Consider the following 19,378-nt stretch of genomic DNA (forward strand, 5'->3'; position numbering starts at 1 on the left):
TTTTGTTCTCCGCTCACTGACCTTGTTCAATAATTAAAGCCAACTCCAGATATTTATATATTATAGGTATGCTGATACTGTAGTACTTTAACATCTTCCCTTTAAATATTTATGATCACATCAATGCACTTGCACAAAGAAATTTTTCCTCACTGTACATGAGCTGCTGATGTATTTTGTGGTGGTGGTGGTGGTGGTGGTGGTGGTGGTGGGGGGGGTGGGGGGGGACACTTAGAAAGCACATAAAATGGTAAAAACCGACAGCTCAAACATCTTTGATTTCATCAGTGACTGACCATCAATGCCATCTTGTTTATTCACTGATGAACAATGACCCTACAGTGACAAATGAAATGATCTGATGTACGACCTAGACTTGACTCTGGGGTTTGTTTTTGACTGCAAACCAGCTCCATATAGGTGTAAAAGACTTCACAGCTCAACCTGTGAAACAAGTTAACCTTCATTTAAATGTAGGTCAAATCAATATTCGTCACTATTCACCAAAGAAAATGTAAATGCTGACCATCACAACAACAGACTCAGACATTTGTCAGTTTTAAATGTCCTGTGCAGAAGTTATGTGCTGAGAAAATATATAAAGCAGTTTAGTGTCTATTATGATTATTCCACAATCAAGCTAACTGTTACTTTACCTTCGTGCAACTTTACACATCAGTTAACACCTTTGACAGGTGCAACACAAAAGACACATCACTGCTGAACCAGATTATTGGTGTGTGTTTCACATGTGATATTCATTCCTGCTCAGGAGCGACGGTGCTCCTGAAATATTCATTACTGTCTTTACTTCTTACTCAGCTGGTAATTTTCCAAAAGAAACTGGCACCACAGTCTTATCTAAGTCCCAAAGTAACATTTAACTACGTCTCATGAATAAATACTGGGTTACCTCAACATTGACATAAACTGACAAAGTGCATTTTGCCGTTAAGGGCGCTGATAAACTGTAGAACTCCCGTGTCATTGCAGTGTTCAGTAAATGCTGTGGCCTGGCAGCAGAGCAGGCTTCCCCACCCCCCACCTCCACCTCCTCCCCTTGCTCTTGGATTTCTGACATCAGACGTGACTAAGTATCTCATTAAGATCCCCCAAAACCATCTGTCCGGCGAGTCTCCTCCTTACAGGAAAAAAATGCTTTCGTAAACAAAAGAGCAGGATTCCCTCATTGCCCTCGTTAGCCTCATTAGGAATTAAATTCTACCATCAATGGTAAACTTAATTCATTCCAGGAACTGGGACACTTACTAAGGCAGCTTGTTTTCTAATAAAAGGCTGCTATGTACACATTTGCCATGCATTTTATAATAGAAATTTGCATTGCGACTAATTTGTTAGAAAGGAAAATTAACACAGAAAAAGTACTCTCCAGGTCGACATCCTTCTGCAAAAATGAAAATGTACCAACTAAATGAAAATATACCTGTTCCATATAAGATAACTATGCAGTTTGGAATATGTGTATGTATTATGTATTTTTTTTATACATAGTTGACTGTACATGCAAATAATTGTAAGTCTCCTTTTATGCTCAGTCAAATGTTGGTTGGCAGATGCTTCATGCGAATGACTGACACTGTCTATAACAATGGAAACTGGATGAGCTGAACATCAACGAGAAATAACGACTTTACATTTAGAAAAACAACTAAGAAAAGCCTCTTCAATGAAAAATTATGCACAACAGGATGTTTGTCTCATTATTCAAGCTCAGTTTCACATAATAAATAAAAGTTTCCTACACGATCTATTATTTAGATCACAAATTTGAATGAAATTCCTCTAATAATACTGAAAAATAGCTATACTTTACTGTGATACTGCCAAATGTAAATTTGTATTTTAAACCAATTAAATTTGAAGTCAGTGATTCCATGACACCTTTCTACACAGAGGAAGCAAGAGCAATTTTCACTTCAGGTATCTGGACCAATCACTTGTCTGTTATGGCAGTTAGTTTATTAAAATGGAGCCGGTTTTCTTAACTGTCTGATCGGCATCTTCACTCAAGTCCTGGAGCAACCGGACACCTTTGACTCAGGTTCCAGGAACTTGTTGTGTTTCCAGAGCATGTAACGTGTTCGAAGGATAACGACTGTGAGTCACTGACTGACTGTTGCCGTCCAGGTATAAGCTGCGACTGAAAACAAAAGTAAAGAAAACTGTTTGTTCACACCTGAGCTGATGCTATTGTTGACCCACATTTCTGTTATTAGTCAACAGTGTTTGCACTGTGCTGTCGGTGCCTATTAAACCTGCACATCACTGAGTAAACAATGATGTGTTAGCCTTTGTAATTATGTCCCTGTGTTCAGTTGTCTCATGGTACGTGGCAGGTATAATGCTGGACATTGACCCAGTGTGATTTTTTTAGATCTTTTTTTTTAGTAATTTGGTGTAGTTATTTCAAACCATTGTCATGTTTTACTTTAAAACCTAGACAAATATGCTGCTGACTATACAAAATGATGCAAATATGACAGTTAAAAAAAGCACTACCAGCTAAATGTCCCTGAATTATAGGAAGCAAACGTGCTCTCTGGCAGCAGAATGACACTTTAAATTGATATTTTATTCAACTGGATTATTGTTTTAATACCTGTTTATGCAGCTTAATGCGAAAGCAGCATTTTGATGCTATAGCTGGTTGGGTTGGAGCTAATTGTAATCATTTATAAACTGATGGCTACCTCTGGCTGTCACTGTGTTATATTTAAAAAGTTGATCAGATATTTTGTGTTTATAATCTATATCTTTAGAGTACTTGTGCTAAAAGTTATAATCTGGGTTTGGAGTAGTAGCACTTATGGATATGGGCTATGGGCACAATGGAAATACGTTTTGTTTCACTTTGCTTCCATAAACAGCATATTCATTCTTGTGTTATAGTTTGTAAAATGTTATTCTTGTAGGTTTCTGCCAAATTGCGCATCAAAGATAGAACAATCTGAGCTGAAGTATTACATATTTACATACCATACCCACTTCAGGAATTACAAAGGGCATTGTAGTCTGCAAACTCTGGGGGCCTCCCACTGCTGGGGGGCCCTGGGTAATCAGTGTCTCCATTCACCCAACTACAACAACCAGAATAATGTGTGTGTGTAGTCTATTGTGAGTCAGGCTCTGTCTTCTATAACTGAATGTGAAACCCTGCAGCTCCTGCATCATATTTTTCTGTTTTGACTCCAAGTCGGTTTTCTTCTCTGATGTCTGCTGCACAAACAGACAAAATTCACATCCTGTTTCTCCTTCTAGTTATGTCTGTGTTCAGTTAATGTTATGCCATTTTAAGGCCTTATTTTTAGTATTTAGGTTTGTGCTTTCCAGTAGAAGTGCATTTGCATTCTATTTGCATCGGTGAAATACAGACTTTAAACCAGTTCAGCAGGATGAGGCGAATGCAAATATTGAACTTCCACTGAATTTCCATTTTGGAATGGAAGAAGCCCCCTCTTGGGCTCCCAGCTCCAACACCGTCTTTCTTAGCTCTATACTGCACCCAAGTGGTGCAGAGGAGTCCAGCTGAGGAGACCAAACTTGGTGTGCAGGGTGCAGCAGCGCGTGGGGCTGAGGAGGGGACACGAGCAGCAAAGTCAGGTCAGTCCGTCTGCACAGGAAACGCAGAGAAACACAGGAATGAGGGTCGACAGAGTCTACAGGTTGGTGTGAATTTGGATGAAATAGCTGCATGATTTCATGAATTACATATTCTGCTACAAGATTGAGGGCGTGAAATGATCAACAATGTGTTTGAGTGCTGCTTGTGGAAGATTTTCTGAATGATTTTGTGTGATTTGTTTTAAAAGTGGACATTTGGTTTGGGAATCACTGAGAAGATGCAGAGTCCAGATGCAGTTTATCCTCATGGAAATGTTCAATCCTTTTAATGAAACAATGACATCATGAGTGGCTGATTCATACTTAGCGGTTTGTCAAGGTCACTCTGGGAGTTTGATCCACTGAGCATAATAATTACAACAATTGACCCTTTATTGATTTTGTCTTCCCATGCAATCATTCTAATCGTGATTTCCCAAACTAAAATAGCTTGTATGAGTCATACAGGCTGCAGTGTTGAATGGCAAATTGCATATTTAGATAGAAAATTAACATGCTTACAATGACATAAAAAAATGTGTTTATTGTTGTTGTTGTCAGGTGTAATGTGAGCTTAGTTTTTCTTTAAGTGATAAAGATGATAATTTAGAAACAGTGTTTGCGGCTAATTATTAACATTAATTAATATTACTGCAGAAAATAAAACCTGAAATGAAACTTTGACACTTCAGTTTCACTCTGTGAGCAAATAAGGCTGTGCAATAAAAAAAAAAAAAATCCCCTCGGATGTTGCAGCCAATCATAACAATGCTGACATTGACAGCCCAGGTGCATCTTGGCTCTTGTAGTCCGTTCGGCTCCAGCAGCCCGTCGGCGGCGCTGCTCTGTCCGCCGCTGAGGACTACAGAGCTCCGGGTCCTGACAGAGGCGTGTGGCGTTGACAGTTCGTTGGTGCTGAGAGAAGTACGGCGGCAGAAATATCCTCCGTCTGTTTTTTTTTTTTAAACGTTTCCAAACAAGTTGACATCTGCAAGTATGCAGTCGGAATCGGGAATAGTTCCCGACTTCGAGGTCGGAGAGGATTTTCAAGAGGAGCCTAAAACGTATTACGAATTGAAGAGTCAACCCCTGAAAAACAGGTCAGTTGTTCGCCTGTGGACAGTTATTTCCCACGCTGGAGCGGCTTTGGTGTTTAGGTGATAATTGCACCGCAGACTTTTCTTGAGTGTTGTTCCTGCATGATGAGGCTGTTCCTCCGGGGATGTTACAGGAGCTGCTCCCGGCTCCGGGCTCCGGGCTTCGAACTGGGATCCAACTTGCCCCTCATTCCTTACGGTTATCCTGCTGGCATGAAGTTATGCAACACTTGGGTGTTGTCAACATCAACTTCAAATATTAGCTTGTGGAGGAGCAGACAGGTCAGAGTTTAGTGAGATGCTGCTCAGCCTCACTTGTGCTGATGGTTGATTCATTCTTACACAAAATACAGGTTTGTTTTAATTAGATTTGACTTACACTTCAAAATGATTCATCTCTGTGTTGCATCTAGCATGGATAAAAGCTGCACCACAGCACTGGAACATAAAGGATAATATCAGCTTTGATTTGTCAAATTATGATGTGTTAATAACGTAAGCTGAGGTCGTGGAACAGCGGAGCCTGTTATTCTGAAATCCATTTCAAAAAGTTCACAGCTAATATTCCCTGGCTGGAACTTGTTTACACCAATAAAATAAAGCGGCTACCAAAGAAACAGCTTGTAGCTTAAACAGATAACATCCAGTTTTCAATAATGACCTTTTCTGTAATTTATTCGGAAATGGAAAACTAAAGTGCATGAAATCAGTGATGAAAACGTTCCAAATTGCTAACAAAGCAAACCTTTCTTATATTGCAACAAAAATGTATGTTTCCCGAGGCATCTTAGGAGACAAACTCTCCACAGTAATGACTTATTAGAAAGCTATTTCCAGCTTCGTCACATTGAGGCCTTTTCCAAACAATCAACATTGAGCTGAGTCAGGTCTGACTTGACCTTTCACCCTTTTTGGGAAAGTCCTGCACACTGAGTGGGATGTCTTGTATGTCTGTTTGTATTCAATGTTACATGCAGATGCTGTTAATGCAATGAAATGACCGATTATCTGTCAGGAGCTTATGGAGTCATGAAAGGAGTCGCTCAATACTTTGGACAATGTGCTGATTTGCTGCCTCATTGACAGCTCGATGAAAAAAACCGATACCACTCTCATAGTTTGTGAATAATGTGGCAAATGTCAGGAAATAGTTATCCTAGCTTAGCATAAAGACTGGAAGCAAGTAGCCCAGTTCTACCACGTCACAAATACACATGGATGCATGTTGTTTTTCAATCTGAAGAGTTAAAAGGAATTGGTTTTACAGAGGTTGTGGGTCAAACCATGTCTTTGTCAGACAATGTGACTTTTTGGATTTTTTGTTGGGTGTCATTTTTACATAACAAGCCATATAAAATACATGAGCTTTATAGATGTTAGTGTGTTTCTTTAACCTAATGGCTGAGTGAGGGTAGCTGTCTCAATTTACTTCCTCCTAATCTGGTATCAATCTTTTTCCAAAGCTACTCCCTTAGGGAAAACAGAGAAAGCATGAACCCGAAGAACTCTCAGTAATCTCAAAACTTCATGGCTGTGATTAATTTCAGTTACAAAATGTGAGATCAACACGGGTAATTAGCATCATATTTAGGTTGTTATACAACGGGGAAGTTGTGAAACTTGCCACTCTGCCTGTGCGATGATGACGACTGTACATCTTTTAACAGAACGCCGTCTGATTTTCTGTATTTTGTGCCTGCACCTCTCTGCCACGTAGTCTAGAGGTAGTAATACATGGCCTCATTGTCAGGGTGAGACATACAGAGGACAGTGCACCACTGTGCTCAGACAGAGCTCTGATTGCAGATGTTTGCTAGACTCCTGTTAGTTTTTTTTCCCTCCCCCTCCTGCTCTTGATATATTGTTGCATGTTTTTGGTTTTGTCTCTTTTTCTGTAAATTCAACCAAAACGGCAGTTTTCAGGGAGAGGAAATGTCATCTTGGACAGTCCTAACCTTTAACCCAGTTCTGCATTTTTAAGCTAATGTTTTCAATTTTTTCATTAGTGAAATGTCATTACACTGTTACACACACATGGGCTGAGTCTGAGCTGTGTTGTGTTGCAGCAGCAGTAGCATTTAGTCTCATTGTAAGTGAAGTGACAGCACTGGTTTTGGAGAATCACAGATTGTTTTTCTTAATGTAATTTCCTTCCGAATATGTGAAGTTGTCTGAACATTTGTTTCGATTGAAGGTATCCCACTTCCTCTTCCCATCACATGAGGATGACCCAGCATAATAATAGTCACGATGGCCGCATTGTGAGACATTGTTGCGCAAAATGGATATAATTAGTCGGATTGATTATTGATGTCTGATGTTTCTGCAACAGCTGTCCGAGCCATTTCTAAATTGGAAACCTTAAGTGTGACAGAGAAGTCAGTTTAGCTTTCACAGATCTTTTTGTTTTTCTTGCTGTCTCCGCATTAGTTTGACAGAGCACACAGACTGCTGCAGACGATGTGCCAGACTTTTTGTGCCTAATATAGATGTGAGACAGGCGGCGAAGCTAGTCTTCTATGCAGTGTAAATAAGCTGTATAAATTTAGCAGTGGATGTGTTATATCTGAAACTGTGAGTTGATTTTTTTTTTTTTGCACATTGAGTCAAACTGCAGCTGAAAGTCTTAAGTTATGCTCACTAATGTATGGGGAAACTTTTGAGAAATCTATGAATGTTGAAGTGTTTTAAAGGATTCATATTGTTTTCAGCTCCCCTCTTCTCTCATCTGATGTATGGTGACTCAACAATAAGACAACAATGTGAGGATTTTAGTCAGAAAATAAACCTATACAATACACAATAAAAAATCAGGGCGACAAAAGTGGGAAAAGTGTCTCTCTCATCCCTATGGAAAAATTAAAGTCTTGCATATTTCAGTAGCTTGGGATCAAACTCATCTAAATTATCAGTTGGCTGCATATTTCAGTCAATATTTGCTCCACTAAAAATTGTAAATAAAATTACATTTTCGCTTAAATACGAAAGTCAAATCAATCTGCCAGTGCCAAAGAGCTGAGTCAGAGCTTGAGGGTTATGAAAGTCGGTGCTGGGGGCAGCTTGTTCCTTCAGGGGAATCCCAGACAGAGATGCCAGAGAGGCCGACGAGTCTCATCCATGATCTAAGAAAGAGCGGCGGGCTAAATGACACAAGCAGGTGTTGGAGTAAAATACGGTCAGAACGACTTGTCCTGGACTTGTGGTCACTTTCCTGCATCTCAGCCTGTCCTGTAGCTCTTTAAATAGTGTGTCTGCTTTTCATTTATGCAGCGAAAAGTCCCCACAAACCCTGGATTTTTTTGTTTCGCCTCTCTAGTTTCAACGTAGGGACCCACCTGTGATGTTTGTCTGCCTCTGTTGGTGACCAGTAGGGACTGCAACAACACGGGACGAACATGAGCAGGTCACTTTCTTAGATCTTTACCTGTGGCCTTCTCTTTATGCAAGTAATGAAGATATAGCATTAAAGAGCAAACTGTAGTTAGCTAATACCTAATAAAACCAGGGGATGACTTCTATTTCTTTATTTTCATTATCATATTTGTCTGTAGAATACTTCCTCGAAGAATGATTTTTCCCAGGAAATGTGAGAATAACAGTAACGTGAATGAACTAAAGGTTCAAAACAGAAGGATAATCAATTTACTTTCCCATAACAACAGACAAAGTTGCGAAATCAGAAGCTGGAACCAGTGAATCTTTACAGTGTTTACTTGCAAAATCACTGAAACGAGTAATCAATATTTTCAGCTCTAAGATTGTGATTTCTGTGTGGAAAGACACATCATCCACTGTGGAACAGCTGAAAAATAACAATAGTTATTTTTGAAGCTCTACAGTTACACATCGTTAATTGTAGGATAAGTCTTTTTTATGGTTATTGAGTGTAAAAATGAGGACTGAGACATATTTTTCAGCTATGAATTATTACCACAGGTCCTTCACGATGCAGGAATGATGTGCTGATTGTCTGTTATTGTCAACTTCAAGGAAAACTGAGGGCAGATCATTCTAAAGTGTTACCATTCTAAAGCTGCATTGTTGTGTTTGTGCATCGTTACTTAAATGAACTTGAAAACCGAATGCACTCATTCAACTTGCTGTAGAAATCCCCCTCATGTCCTTGGACGCTCTGTTTTCTCCTTGTTAAAGCACTGAGGGAGGAGAGAGAACTGGACCTCAGGCAGTTTGTCCTGCTGAAACCAAGTGAGGGGAATTATGAAGGGCACAGAACCTAATTACAGAAATAAGACCCGGCAAGTTCACGTTATCCAAACCGGTCATGGCTTCCTGGAAATATCATGCAAAGAACCAGATTATCTCTTTGGGTGCTTTAACAGCTTACCTTGTTTAGTTTTACTTTGGCATCTGAAGCTATGAATTTCTCAGATGAAGTGTTAATTTTCAGGACAAGAGTGCAAAACCAATTATACACAATTTTTAACATGAAAGTTTTTAGGAAAATGTGATTGTTCTGAAAGTCCTATTTATAGTAAATAGCAAAAGTATCTTATTAAGGAGAAGCATTAAGTGACAGTGGGTATTTGCAGATTATCATAATTTATTTTTTTATGCTTTTTTTGTTGTTTTGACCATTTGCGGAAAAGAATAAGGCATTTAAAAAGGTCAACTTTGCATTTAGGAAATACTTTTTGTCTGTTGGAAAACTGGACTTTTAAATTGTAGCTTTTGTAAATGCAGTGACGGGAACTGTTTGGTTTGCAAGACGTACCGAACTGTAAGTGAACAGTTTGTACATGTTATGTTAGCATTACTTAGAGTCCTATTAAAGTTAGAATGTTTAGGGATAATGTACTTAAATGCTAACACATTAGCTTCCACTCAACTAGCAAGCTGTGAAAGTAGCTATGCGGTTTGTTAGCTACCTTATGATCCAAGAAAGTTTGCTGGACACACTAAATGACACAATTATTGACTCATCCCAAGCCTCCTTTTCCATGTGATGTTCTTTTAAATAAGCTTTCATATCATGCAACATACAGCATATGTCAATGCCAATATATCTGGAATAGACCTAAATTGGATAACAAAATTGGTGGGTTGATAAATCTAGCTTGTCGAGTTGTTTTTGTGTCTCTCTTGCCTGTTTTTAGTCCGTTTTTTGTTGGGGTTTTTTTTTTTTTTGGAAAAAAGTGGTTTCAAAATGTTTTACTGCCTCCTGTTGGTACCAGTCCTACATAACTGATGGTGCAAACATGCATACAGATGCTTTCCATTATGATTTGCCTGACTGACTCCAGGGGTTGATGCCAGCTGCAGCAAACTGTGGCGTGTTTGATCACCAGGGGAGCCCGAGTGGATCAATGGCCTGGCATGTAGGGTCATAATCACTGAGTTGTATCCCAGCAGAGAGGTTGTGCAGCTTGCCAGGAGGGCAGCACCTGCAGTTTGGTAGAGACAAAGGAGGCAGGAGCGTGACGAGCGCTCAGTTTGCAGGACTGTGTTTTAGTAATGCTGTTTCCTAGCTGCTTTCTGACTTGAGATCTCACTAGTTCGTCCTTCCTCGCTGCTCTTGCCTTGCAGTCCCTTTATAACTATGTCCGACTATGTTCCTAAGTCATTGTCTTCTCCCATTATGCTGCGCTATTCTCCCTTTTTCAGCAATAAAAAACTACAGGGTTAGACGTTAGAGAAAGTGCACTGAGCTAAGAGATGAAAAAGCAGCCCTTGGTGGGAGAAAGGTTAAGGACATTTTATATGAGGACTTCAGTGGTTTTGTTGAGTATAACTAGATTTTCTAAAATATGTAGGCTGATTTTGATGATATCTGATCCAGTGACAGTGTGCAAACAGTGTGTCCCTGTTGTTTTATACCAGTATAGTCATACTGTGCATGCATTGTGTGAAAAGTGTGCTTGTGTGCTTCTATATGAATCCGACTTTCAGTTTAAAAATGTATCTTTGATTTGAAAAACAATCAAAAGACCAAAATTTTTATTATGTTTGGAGGTCAAAATGATCAAAACATTACTTTACAGTGATCGTGTATGAATTTTTCTGGAAAAAAACTAAACTGATTCATTACTTTAAATGTTGAGAAAATGTACCCAGAACATCCCCTCTAGAAATGTTTTTACTACTACTACTACTGCTACTACTACAACTAATAATAATAATAATAACCGTATCTCAGAAATAGGGAGAACCTTTAGGCAGATGAGTGTGAAACAGCTTGCTAGTGTCAAAGGCACATAGATGCCCATGCATCATTCTGCACAGTGAAGGTCAAACATCCAAAACAAAGAACAAAAATCAGCTCATTTTGTGAATGGGAAGGAACTTCCAGGGTTTTTCCTGGCTCTGAAGGGATCTTTGAGGGGTGACTATACATGATCAGTGTCTCTGTGCAGTGAAAGCAATGAGCCTGTGTGACCTTAGATTAAAAAAAAAAAAAAAAGCCTAAAAACACCCAAAAAACAAAACAGTAAAAAAAAAAAAAAAATCTAATTAGTTGCATTGTTATAATTTTGGTAATTTCTTTTACTTTTTTCAATAATATCTTTGAGGAAGTGCCAAAAAATCTTCTATGCACGAAAACCCCTGAGTTTAAGCAAAATAAGCAAATAGGTCACTTCAAACTTCATTGAATTATCTAATAAATGCATTGTAACAGCAGATGAAGGCGCGTTTTTTTTTTTGATTGTTTTTTTGCTCACGGCATTTTGGACAGACAGGGTCCTCACAGTCATTACTACTTGGTCGTTGGCTGTCCAGTCAACACGTGTCGGCACACGTCGCTAAGTGAAACAGTATCTGTGTGGTTTCAGAACAGTGTGTTGATGGACAGAGTGTTTCCAGTGGGCACTCGCCCTCTCCTCTTGCCTGCTCTCAGGACGGGGCTGGTCCTCTGCCTGGGACTCTGTGTGGCCATTGGAGATTCCAGGCCGGGCCCCGGAGCCTCCCCCTCTGACACACTTTCACCGCTGCACCACCAGCATGACTTTCACTGCTCTCCAAGGGCAGGTGGTGCACCTTCAGGAAAAAACAAACAAACATGGAGGCCGTAGGAGTGCAAGTGTACAGACCCTGCTCAATTGACTGTCTGTGAGTATGGCGCCTCAGCAGCTATGATATTGTTTCCATGCATTAAGGCGTGACTGTGGAATCCATGTGTGTGTGTGTACAACACTTTATGCACATGTGAAGGACAGCGTGCACAGAGTTGTGTGGGGAGTTGATACAATCATAGGCTTAACAGATTGCTTCTTGTGCATTTTGTGCTGAAAAGTTGTGGCTATACCAGAATCATATTTTTTGTCAAATGATCATTGATTCATAACTAAGAACTGAAAACTTATTAAGTTTAAAAATCTTATGTTACTGTGATAAGTAACACATTTTGACACAAAGTTAATAGCAGAATAGTTTTAAGAAATGAGTTTGTATTTAATGCATCAGAGAAGTAAAGTAGAAAATCTTCTTGAAATGCTAAGAATTTTTGTATGAGGTTGCTGTTTTACCATTTTTGTCCATTAGGCAGAGCTGTTCTTTGGTCACTTAAGGGTCATTAGGTGTGCAAACTAGGAGGAAGCTTTATAGCAGTCAGTTGTCAGGAATTTTAGAGGTGCAGTGTGTGTGTGTAATATAGATTATTTTCCTGTAATATCTCAGTGTTTTGACTCTGATCAGACTTTGGGCACTTCAGTGACCACTATTGCTTACCTTCACTTTATTCTGGATGCAAAGCTACTTAATTTTCCGGTTTGTTTGCTGCCTGTCTGTCAGTCATTAAATCCTGCATCAAACGCTCAGCTGTGACAGTTTGACTAATGGTGGAGTATGATGGAAGAGCACAGTGAGCACAATCAGGAATCATGAGTTGGGTGGGTGGGGCTTTTCAAGACTGTACAACCATTGTTTTATTTTTTTTTCTTTGAGATACACACAAACATGAGAGGAGGTGTGTGCACACACAAGAGTGAAAAACTTAAAAAGGACAAAAGAGCTTTTTATGTGTTTCAGTGGTCTGTTTGGCACAAAGCCACCAAACAGTCAAAAGGAAGAAGCAGAAAGAGAGAGAGGGAGTCAGAGAGGTTGAGCTTTGCTTTGTAGTGAGGTTTCTGGTCATTCATGCACACAAACGCACAATCGGATAGTCAAGAAAATGTTAAAAATCTTGAGGTGTTACAGCTCAATAGATCTCCGCTAAAAAGTAACATCCTGGGATTACTTTCCTGCAATTATTTCAACAAAGGCTGGTTAAAACTAGCAACCCATGGGGCTGATATTTTAAACATTGTGACTTTTATTTTAGGTTCTTGTTGGATATCACAGTTATACTGGTATAAACACTGTCAATTAACTATAAAGAAATTGTACTGCAAAAATAATAATTATACGTGTGAGATATGTGTGTAATATGGAGATCATTTTAGGATATGTTTGAAATATTTAATTGAGTATCAGTATTACATAGTGTATGTTGTATATAAGAGTACACTGTAAAAACAATGTATTTTGGCAACTGATGTGGCCAAAAAATTATGCAAAATCCCCACATCAAAAATAGTCATTTTTCATTATCAAAATACATTTTCTATGCTTATTTAAACATGATATCATGTGTATATTTTGGCTTTGTGTATGTGGAAAAGCAATTAGTATACCTATATGCCTATATATATTGCCTATATTGATTATAATAATATTGTGGATAGATAGATAGATAGATAGATAGATAGATAGATAGATAGATAGATAGATAGATAGATAGATAGATAGATAGATAGATAGATAGATAGATAGATAGATAGATAGATAGATAGATAGATAGATAGATAGATAGATATTTTGACAGATTACCACTGCATATTGATATTGTGCGCTTATGAAAACATTTTCATTTGACATTTTTATTGCAAACAAAACATCTGTAATTATGTAAGATGTTACTCATAGTTTCATGAACTGGTGTTTTTGATTGAAAAAACATCAGTTTCTGCTGAAGTGTCCTTAAACAACTCTATGAACCTCACTGTGTTCCCATGGTTGGGAAATGTGTCTGTATTTTCTCTGACACTTCAGACTCTTGTGAGGTGAAGACGAACTGGTGTACACTTTCTTTTGCCCAGGAGCGATGCCGCACCTCGACATGTTGTGTTGGTTGGAGGTGGCGAAGAATTTGTTCTCACTCACATTGCCTGCAGGGGCGTGAAGATGTTTTCATCAGAACAGTGCATGCCAAAACTATTAAAACTCAATGTGTGACTGAAGGGGGAAACCTGTCGGTGATGTGTGTTTGGTGGTTTCAACTTGAGGAGCAGTGGATGTAAAAATGGCTGTGCAGAGATACATACCAGCATCACACCTTCTAGTTGTACTCTCCAACAGGAGATGTTATTATAAAAATAATGTTCATGTAAAATGCGACTCTGTTGGTGAAAGACATCCACCAAATATGTTAGCTGCTGTGCTCCCATCTATGCACAACACATATATAATCAAGAAAAGCACTCAGAGAGCGCAGTACTCTGCCAAGGCTGCTCAGTCATTGTACCGCTGGCAGTGGATTGATGGGACTCAGAAAACACCCCCACAATTCAATCAGTTGTTCCTTGTATAATTCCCGACGGATATGTCCCGATAAGTCCGCAATGGTCGATTTTTAGTAGGATCGCAATCATGTGATCGTCAGCAGGCAGCTGACGTAGTGTTCACTTGTTGTCATAGTTACATGACGTCATGCCGCTATCTCGCAATGATACAGAAATCTTTAACAAATCCGTGGATCCAGACTATAAGCCACATCACTGCCCAAATCTAATCACTTGGTCCTTGTGTCATTTCTGACCTTCCCTGAAAATTTCATCCAAATCTGTTTGTCCGTTCTTTAGTAGTGTTGCGAACAGACAGACAAACAAACCAGCGGCAATCTTCACGTAACTCCGCTGACGCTACGACTCCTCGACGGAATTAAAATAGAAAACTAAATTTTAACCACAAAACTTTGCTCCAAGACAAGTAGGTGGAGCAAAAATGACACATCTGTGTGCATAAAAGGCCAAAATAATTGTAAGCTATTTCAAGTATCAAAAGTAAAAGTACTAATTAATTAAAGCTGCAAGCAGCGTTGGACCGGTCCTCGCATCCGAGCGGCCCAGCTGGCCCACGCATATCCACCAGGAGGCGCTGCACCTGAGAGAGTAAAATTTCAGGCAGATTGGAGCATGCACAGGCTAGTTAGACAGCACTTCCTGTTTAATGGTGAGAAATCCAAAATGGCCACCAAATGGCGCAACGATGTGATTAGGGCCGGACTGTGATCATACATGTAAATTTTCAGGCAGATTGGAGCATGTACAGCCTGGTTACACAGCACTTCCTGTTTCATGGCGAGAAATCCAAAATGGCCGCCAAGTGGCGCAAAGATGTGATTAGGGCCACACTCTGATCATACATGTAAAATTTCAGGCAGATTGGAGCATGTAAAGGCTGGTTACACAGCACTTTCTGTTTCATGGCGAGAAATCCAAAATGGCCACCAAGTGGCGCAAAGATGTGATTAGGGCCGGACTCTGATCATGCATGTAAAATTTCAGGCAGATTGGAGCGTGCACAGGATGGTTTGACAGCACTTCCTGTTTAATGGCGAGAAATCCAAAATGGCCGCCATGTGGCGCTAAGACTGTGAGTGTATATCGACCTATGGATGTGATTAGGGCTGGACTCTGATCACACATATAAAGTTTGGGGCAGATTGATGCATGTCCAGGCTAGTTAGACAGCACTTCCTGTTTCATGGCGAGACATTCAAAAGGGCCGCATTCCGCTGGTCACTATGGCCACGCCCTCAGACTTTTGCGGAGCGTTTTGATAACTTTTGATCAACCATGACTGGTGTCCCTCCTGGCCAAATTTCAGCTCTCTCGTGGTTACGCTGTTTGAGTTAATAGCTGTTGAAAATGTCCAAAAATGACAAAATTGTCCAAAATATGAATCATATTTCAAAATGGCCGCATTCCGTGGCTCGCCATTTCCACGCCCTCAGACTTTTGGGAGCGTTTTGATAACTTTTGATCACCCTTGACTGGAGTACATCCTGGCCAAATTTCAGCTCTCTCGGGCTTACGCTGTTTGAGTTTATAGATTTTAAAAAATGTCCAAAAATGACACAAAATTGTCCAAAACATGACTCATAATTCAAAATGGCCGACTTCCTGTTGCATTATGGGTAATGTTGCAAGAGGCTTTTTTGTGCGTCTTGATGAGTTACATATGTGTACCGAATTTCGTAGCTCTAGGTGAAACGCTGTCCGGGGGCTGAATTTTCTTAATTTTCTAGGGGGCGCTATTGAGCCATTTTGGCACGCACGCGTGCCATTCCCCTAAAATATCAAATTTTTCGCCGGTCCTGATGTGTGTGGCGATTTTAATGCGTTTTCGTGTATGTTTAGGGCGTCAAAAATGCGTTTTCCCCGTCCGTAGAAAAAAGTATAATAATAATTAAAGCTGCAAGCAGCGTTGGACGGGTCCTCGCATCCTTGCTGGTCTGCGAATCCGCACACGTCCACCAGGTGGCGCTGCGACCGAGAATGCATGTCGGCCTATGGATGTGATCAGGACTGGACTCTGATCACACATGTAAAGTTTGAGGCAGATTGGAGCATGTTTAGGGCAGTTACACAGCAGTTGATGTTTCATGGCGAAGCATCAGAATTCACGAGGCCGCCATGGCCACGCCCTCAGACTTAAGGTGAGCATTTTGATAACTTTTGATCACCCATGCCTGGAGTACATCCTGGCTGAATTTCATATCTGTCGGTGTTACCCTGTTTGAGTTGATAGCTTTTCAAAATGTCAAAAAATGACCCAAAATTTAAGGTTGGTGTAAAATTCTAGAAAGAAGAAGAAGATTAAAGAAAGAAAACACATAAAAAAGAAGCAATTAAATAAATGGGAAAAAGTTAAGACAATTAAACTTTTATAAAGTATGGGGGGGAAAAAAAGATGTAAGAAATTGAAATGATGTTGATCTGAAGGTGGATGTTCATCAATGAAGAGATGACACAGGTAGATCAAATTAAGAGTACATTTAATACGGACGAGCTCGTGATTCAAGCATCATGCGGTGGATGAATGAAGAGAGTTACAATGACTAGATCTTTATAGGTTTCAACATCTGGCATAGATTAGAATACATTGCGTGAGAAGAAGAAAGAGAGAAAGAGGGAGCCAGGAGGTCCCTAGTCCCTTTAGGTTAACCCACAGGTCAACCTGTGATGAATGATGGCTAAAGTAAACGTTTCAACATATGGTTTCATTCTGTTTAACATTCTTGAGCTAAAGAAAATATGTAGAAAGCACGTATCCCAGAAAAACACATACTATCAGAAATTAAAGAATTGTATTTAATAAAGAAACAGGAAATTTGTAAAAAAGTGTTGTTGTCTTTTGCAGTTAATTGATGGATAGGCGTAGTGAGAGACAGCCAGACAATGGGGTAGAAATAAGAATGAGAACAACTAATATAGCACGGGGTTGCGAGCGGGAATCGAACCAGGGCCTCAGCGTTGAGGACCTACTACATGCGTCAGTGGCTTAACCCGCAGAGCTATATGATCACACATGTTGCATGTCAGCAAAGGTGTACCAACCCAATAGAAGTCCAGGGGAAGGGTTAGGGTTGGAGAGGTAGGTCCTGACAGTTGTAATGTATCATAAAAAATTGATATATAAATTAAAATTTTTTCATAATTTAATATTAAGCCACTCAACCCAAAAAATTTATAAAATAAAGTTGGGGTTTTCCCTTCAGCATTGTGGTTGCACGTCTCCGATAGAGGATATTTAGACCCACAATGCTGAAGGGAAAACCGTGGATTAATTTCTCGGATTATTCTGTTGCTTAGTATTAATATTAAAAATATTTATGTGTCATATTAAATTTACCTTATTTTTCATTAATGCTGTAAGGACCTTGCTCTGTAACCCTAACTCTATCCCTAGACTTTCTATTGGATTTATACACGTTTACAAGGCGAGAACATATGTGCTCATGTAGCTCTACGGGTTACGCCTCTGACGTATGTACTTGGTCCCCGCCGCTGAGGCCCGGGTTCGACTCCCGCTTGTACACCCCATGCTGTATGCGCTGGCCTACCTCTTATTTCTAACCCCGTTGTCTGGCTGTCTCTCACTACGCCTATCCAAACAAAAAGTGAAAGACACTAGTACACTTATTTAAATAGTTCAATGTTTCTTTACAAATAAACACCTTAAAGACAATAACACTTTTACTAGGAATTAAACACAATTTACTATGAAAACTTTAAATATACAATTACACATTAAAATCTACTACAAGTTCTTAAAATTACAAACTACAACAGTTTATCTAAACATTTAATATTGAAAATAATATTTTAACTCATCACATCCAATAATACTTTTGACTCAACAATTACACATTAAAAAGACAGAACATTTGGACATCTAATCTAATATTATAAAATCATACAGAATGACAAAAGACCAAGACTACACTTTTAAGATGAATCTAAATACAGACAAAAATTTTGAAAAACACCAGTGACACTTTTGAATATCTAATTACACAGAAGACACAATAACAAAATCCAAAAAAACAAATAAATTTACATATCTTAAAACGTTTTCTATTCTGAAACAAAAACATCTGGTTGTTTCTTCAAACAGTTCCTCTTTCAATGTTCTGGGTTGCACTATGAATTGATTTACTAATAACTCTTTTCTCAAAACTGCTTCCCTCATAAAGTCTACTAATAGTTGAAATCATTGATCAAACTAATGTTACCTTCTGATCACCACTAACTATACTTTTCAGTGAATACAATCAAAGTTTCTGGTACATTTCTAAATAGCACACAGGTGAACATCTCACCAACTCAAATGGATACTCTAAATGTGAAATCAAGACTCATGTTCACAACTTTTAAGGCTTCGATTAAACAGAAATTTCTAACTAACAGAGAAGTACTAAGACACTTTGCACATTTCAGTCCTCACACTATCTGACATTTCAAACTAACAGACAACTACACATGGACATAGAAGACACGAGTCCTTGGACTATCTCAAGGTTCTAGTTTACAGACAGCTACTGTGAAACTTTGAAAATTTCAGCCCTCACACTGTGTGAAAGCTCATCTCCTCAGGACTCAAGAGGTCTGTACACTTAGAACATCTTGGAAATCAGGGTTCAACCCTCCAGCACAAAGCCTAAAGTCCAACCTCCTCACAAAAACTGTCGAGTCCAAACTCAAGTTAAAAATTAAAGCTGCAAGCAGCATTGGACGGGTCATCCATCTTTCTCTACAAAACTCCTTTATGTCCCCGAACTGTGGCCGTGAAAACCAAAAAAAAATAAATAAATAAAATCTTTGCGCTCTTTGCGCTCTTTGCGCTCTTTGCGCTCTTTGCGCTCTTTGCGCTCTTTGCGCTCTTTGCGCTCTTTGCGCTCTTTGCGCTCTTTGCGCTCTTTGCGCTCTTTGCGCTCTTTGCGCTCTTTGCGCTCTTTGCGCTCTTTGCGCTCTTTGCGCTCTTTGCGCTCTTTGCGCTCTTTGCGCTCTTTGCGCTCTTTGCGCTCTTTGCGCTCCTTGCGCTCCTTGCGCTCCTTGCGCTCCTTGCGCTCCTTGCGCTCCTTGCGCTCCTTGCGCTCCTTG

General features: G+C 39.5%; 1 protein-coding gene across 5 annotated transcripts in view; it reads left to right on the forward strand.

Moving 5' to 3' along the window:
- Nucleotides 1–4,494: 4,494 nt before the first annotated feature.
- LOC111572087 (melanocyte inducing transcription factor) overlaps nucleotides 4,495–19,378 on the forward strand; it is a 40,710-nt gene continuing 25,826 nt past the window's right edge. For 3 of the 5 annotated variants that reach the window (XM_023275601.3, XM_023275598.3, XM_023275600.3), the window contains exon 1: nucleotides 4,495–4,721. In XM_023275601.3, coding sequence (XP_023131369.1) covers nucleotides 4,618–4,721 — 104 coding nt within the window. In that variant the 5' untranslated portion in view covers nucleotides 4,495–4,617. The remainder of the gene's footprint in view (nucleotides 4,722–19,378) is intronic. The other 2 variants (XM_023275597.3, XM_023275599.3) reach the window with 1 other exon arrangement.

Source organism: Amphiprion ocellaris, chromosome 8 (genome assembly GCF_022539595.1).
Source record: "Amphiprion ocellaris isolate individual 3 ecotype Okinawa chromosome 8, ASM2253959v1, whole genome shotgun sequence".
NCBI lineage: Eukaryota > Metazoa > Chordata > Actinopteri > Pomacentridae > Amphiprion > Amphiprion ocellaris.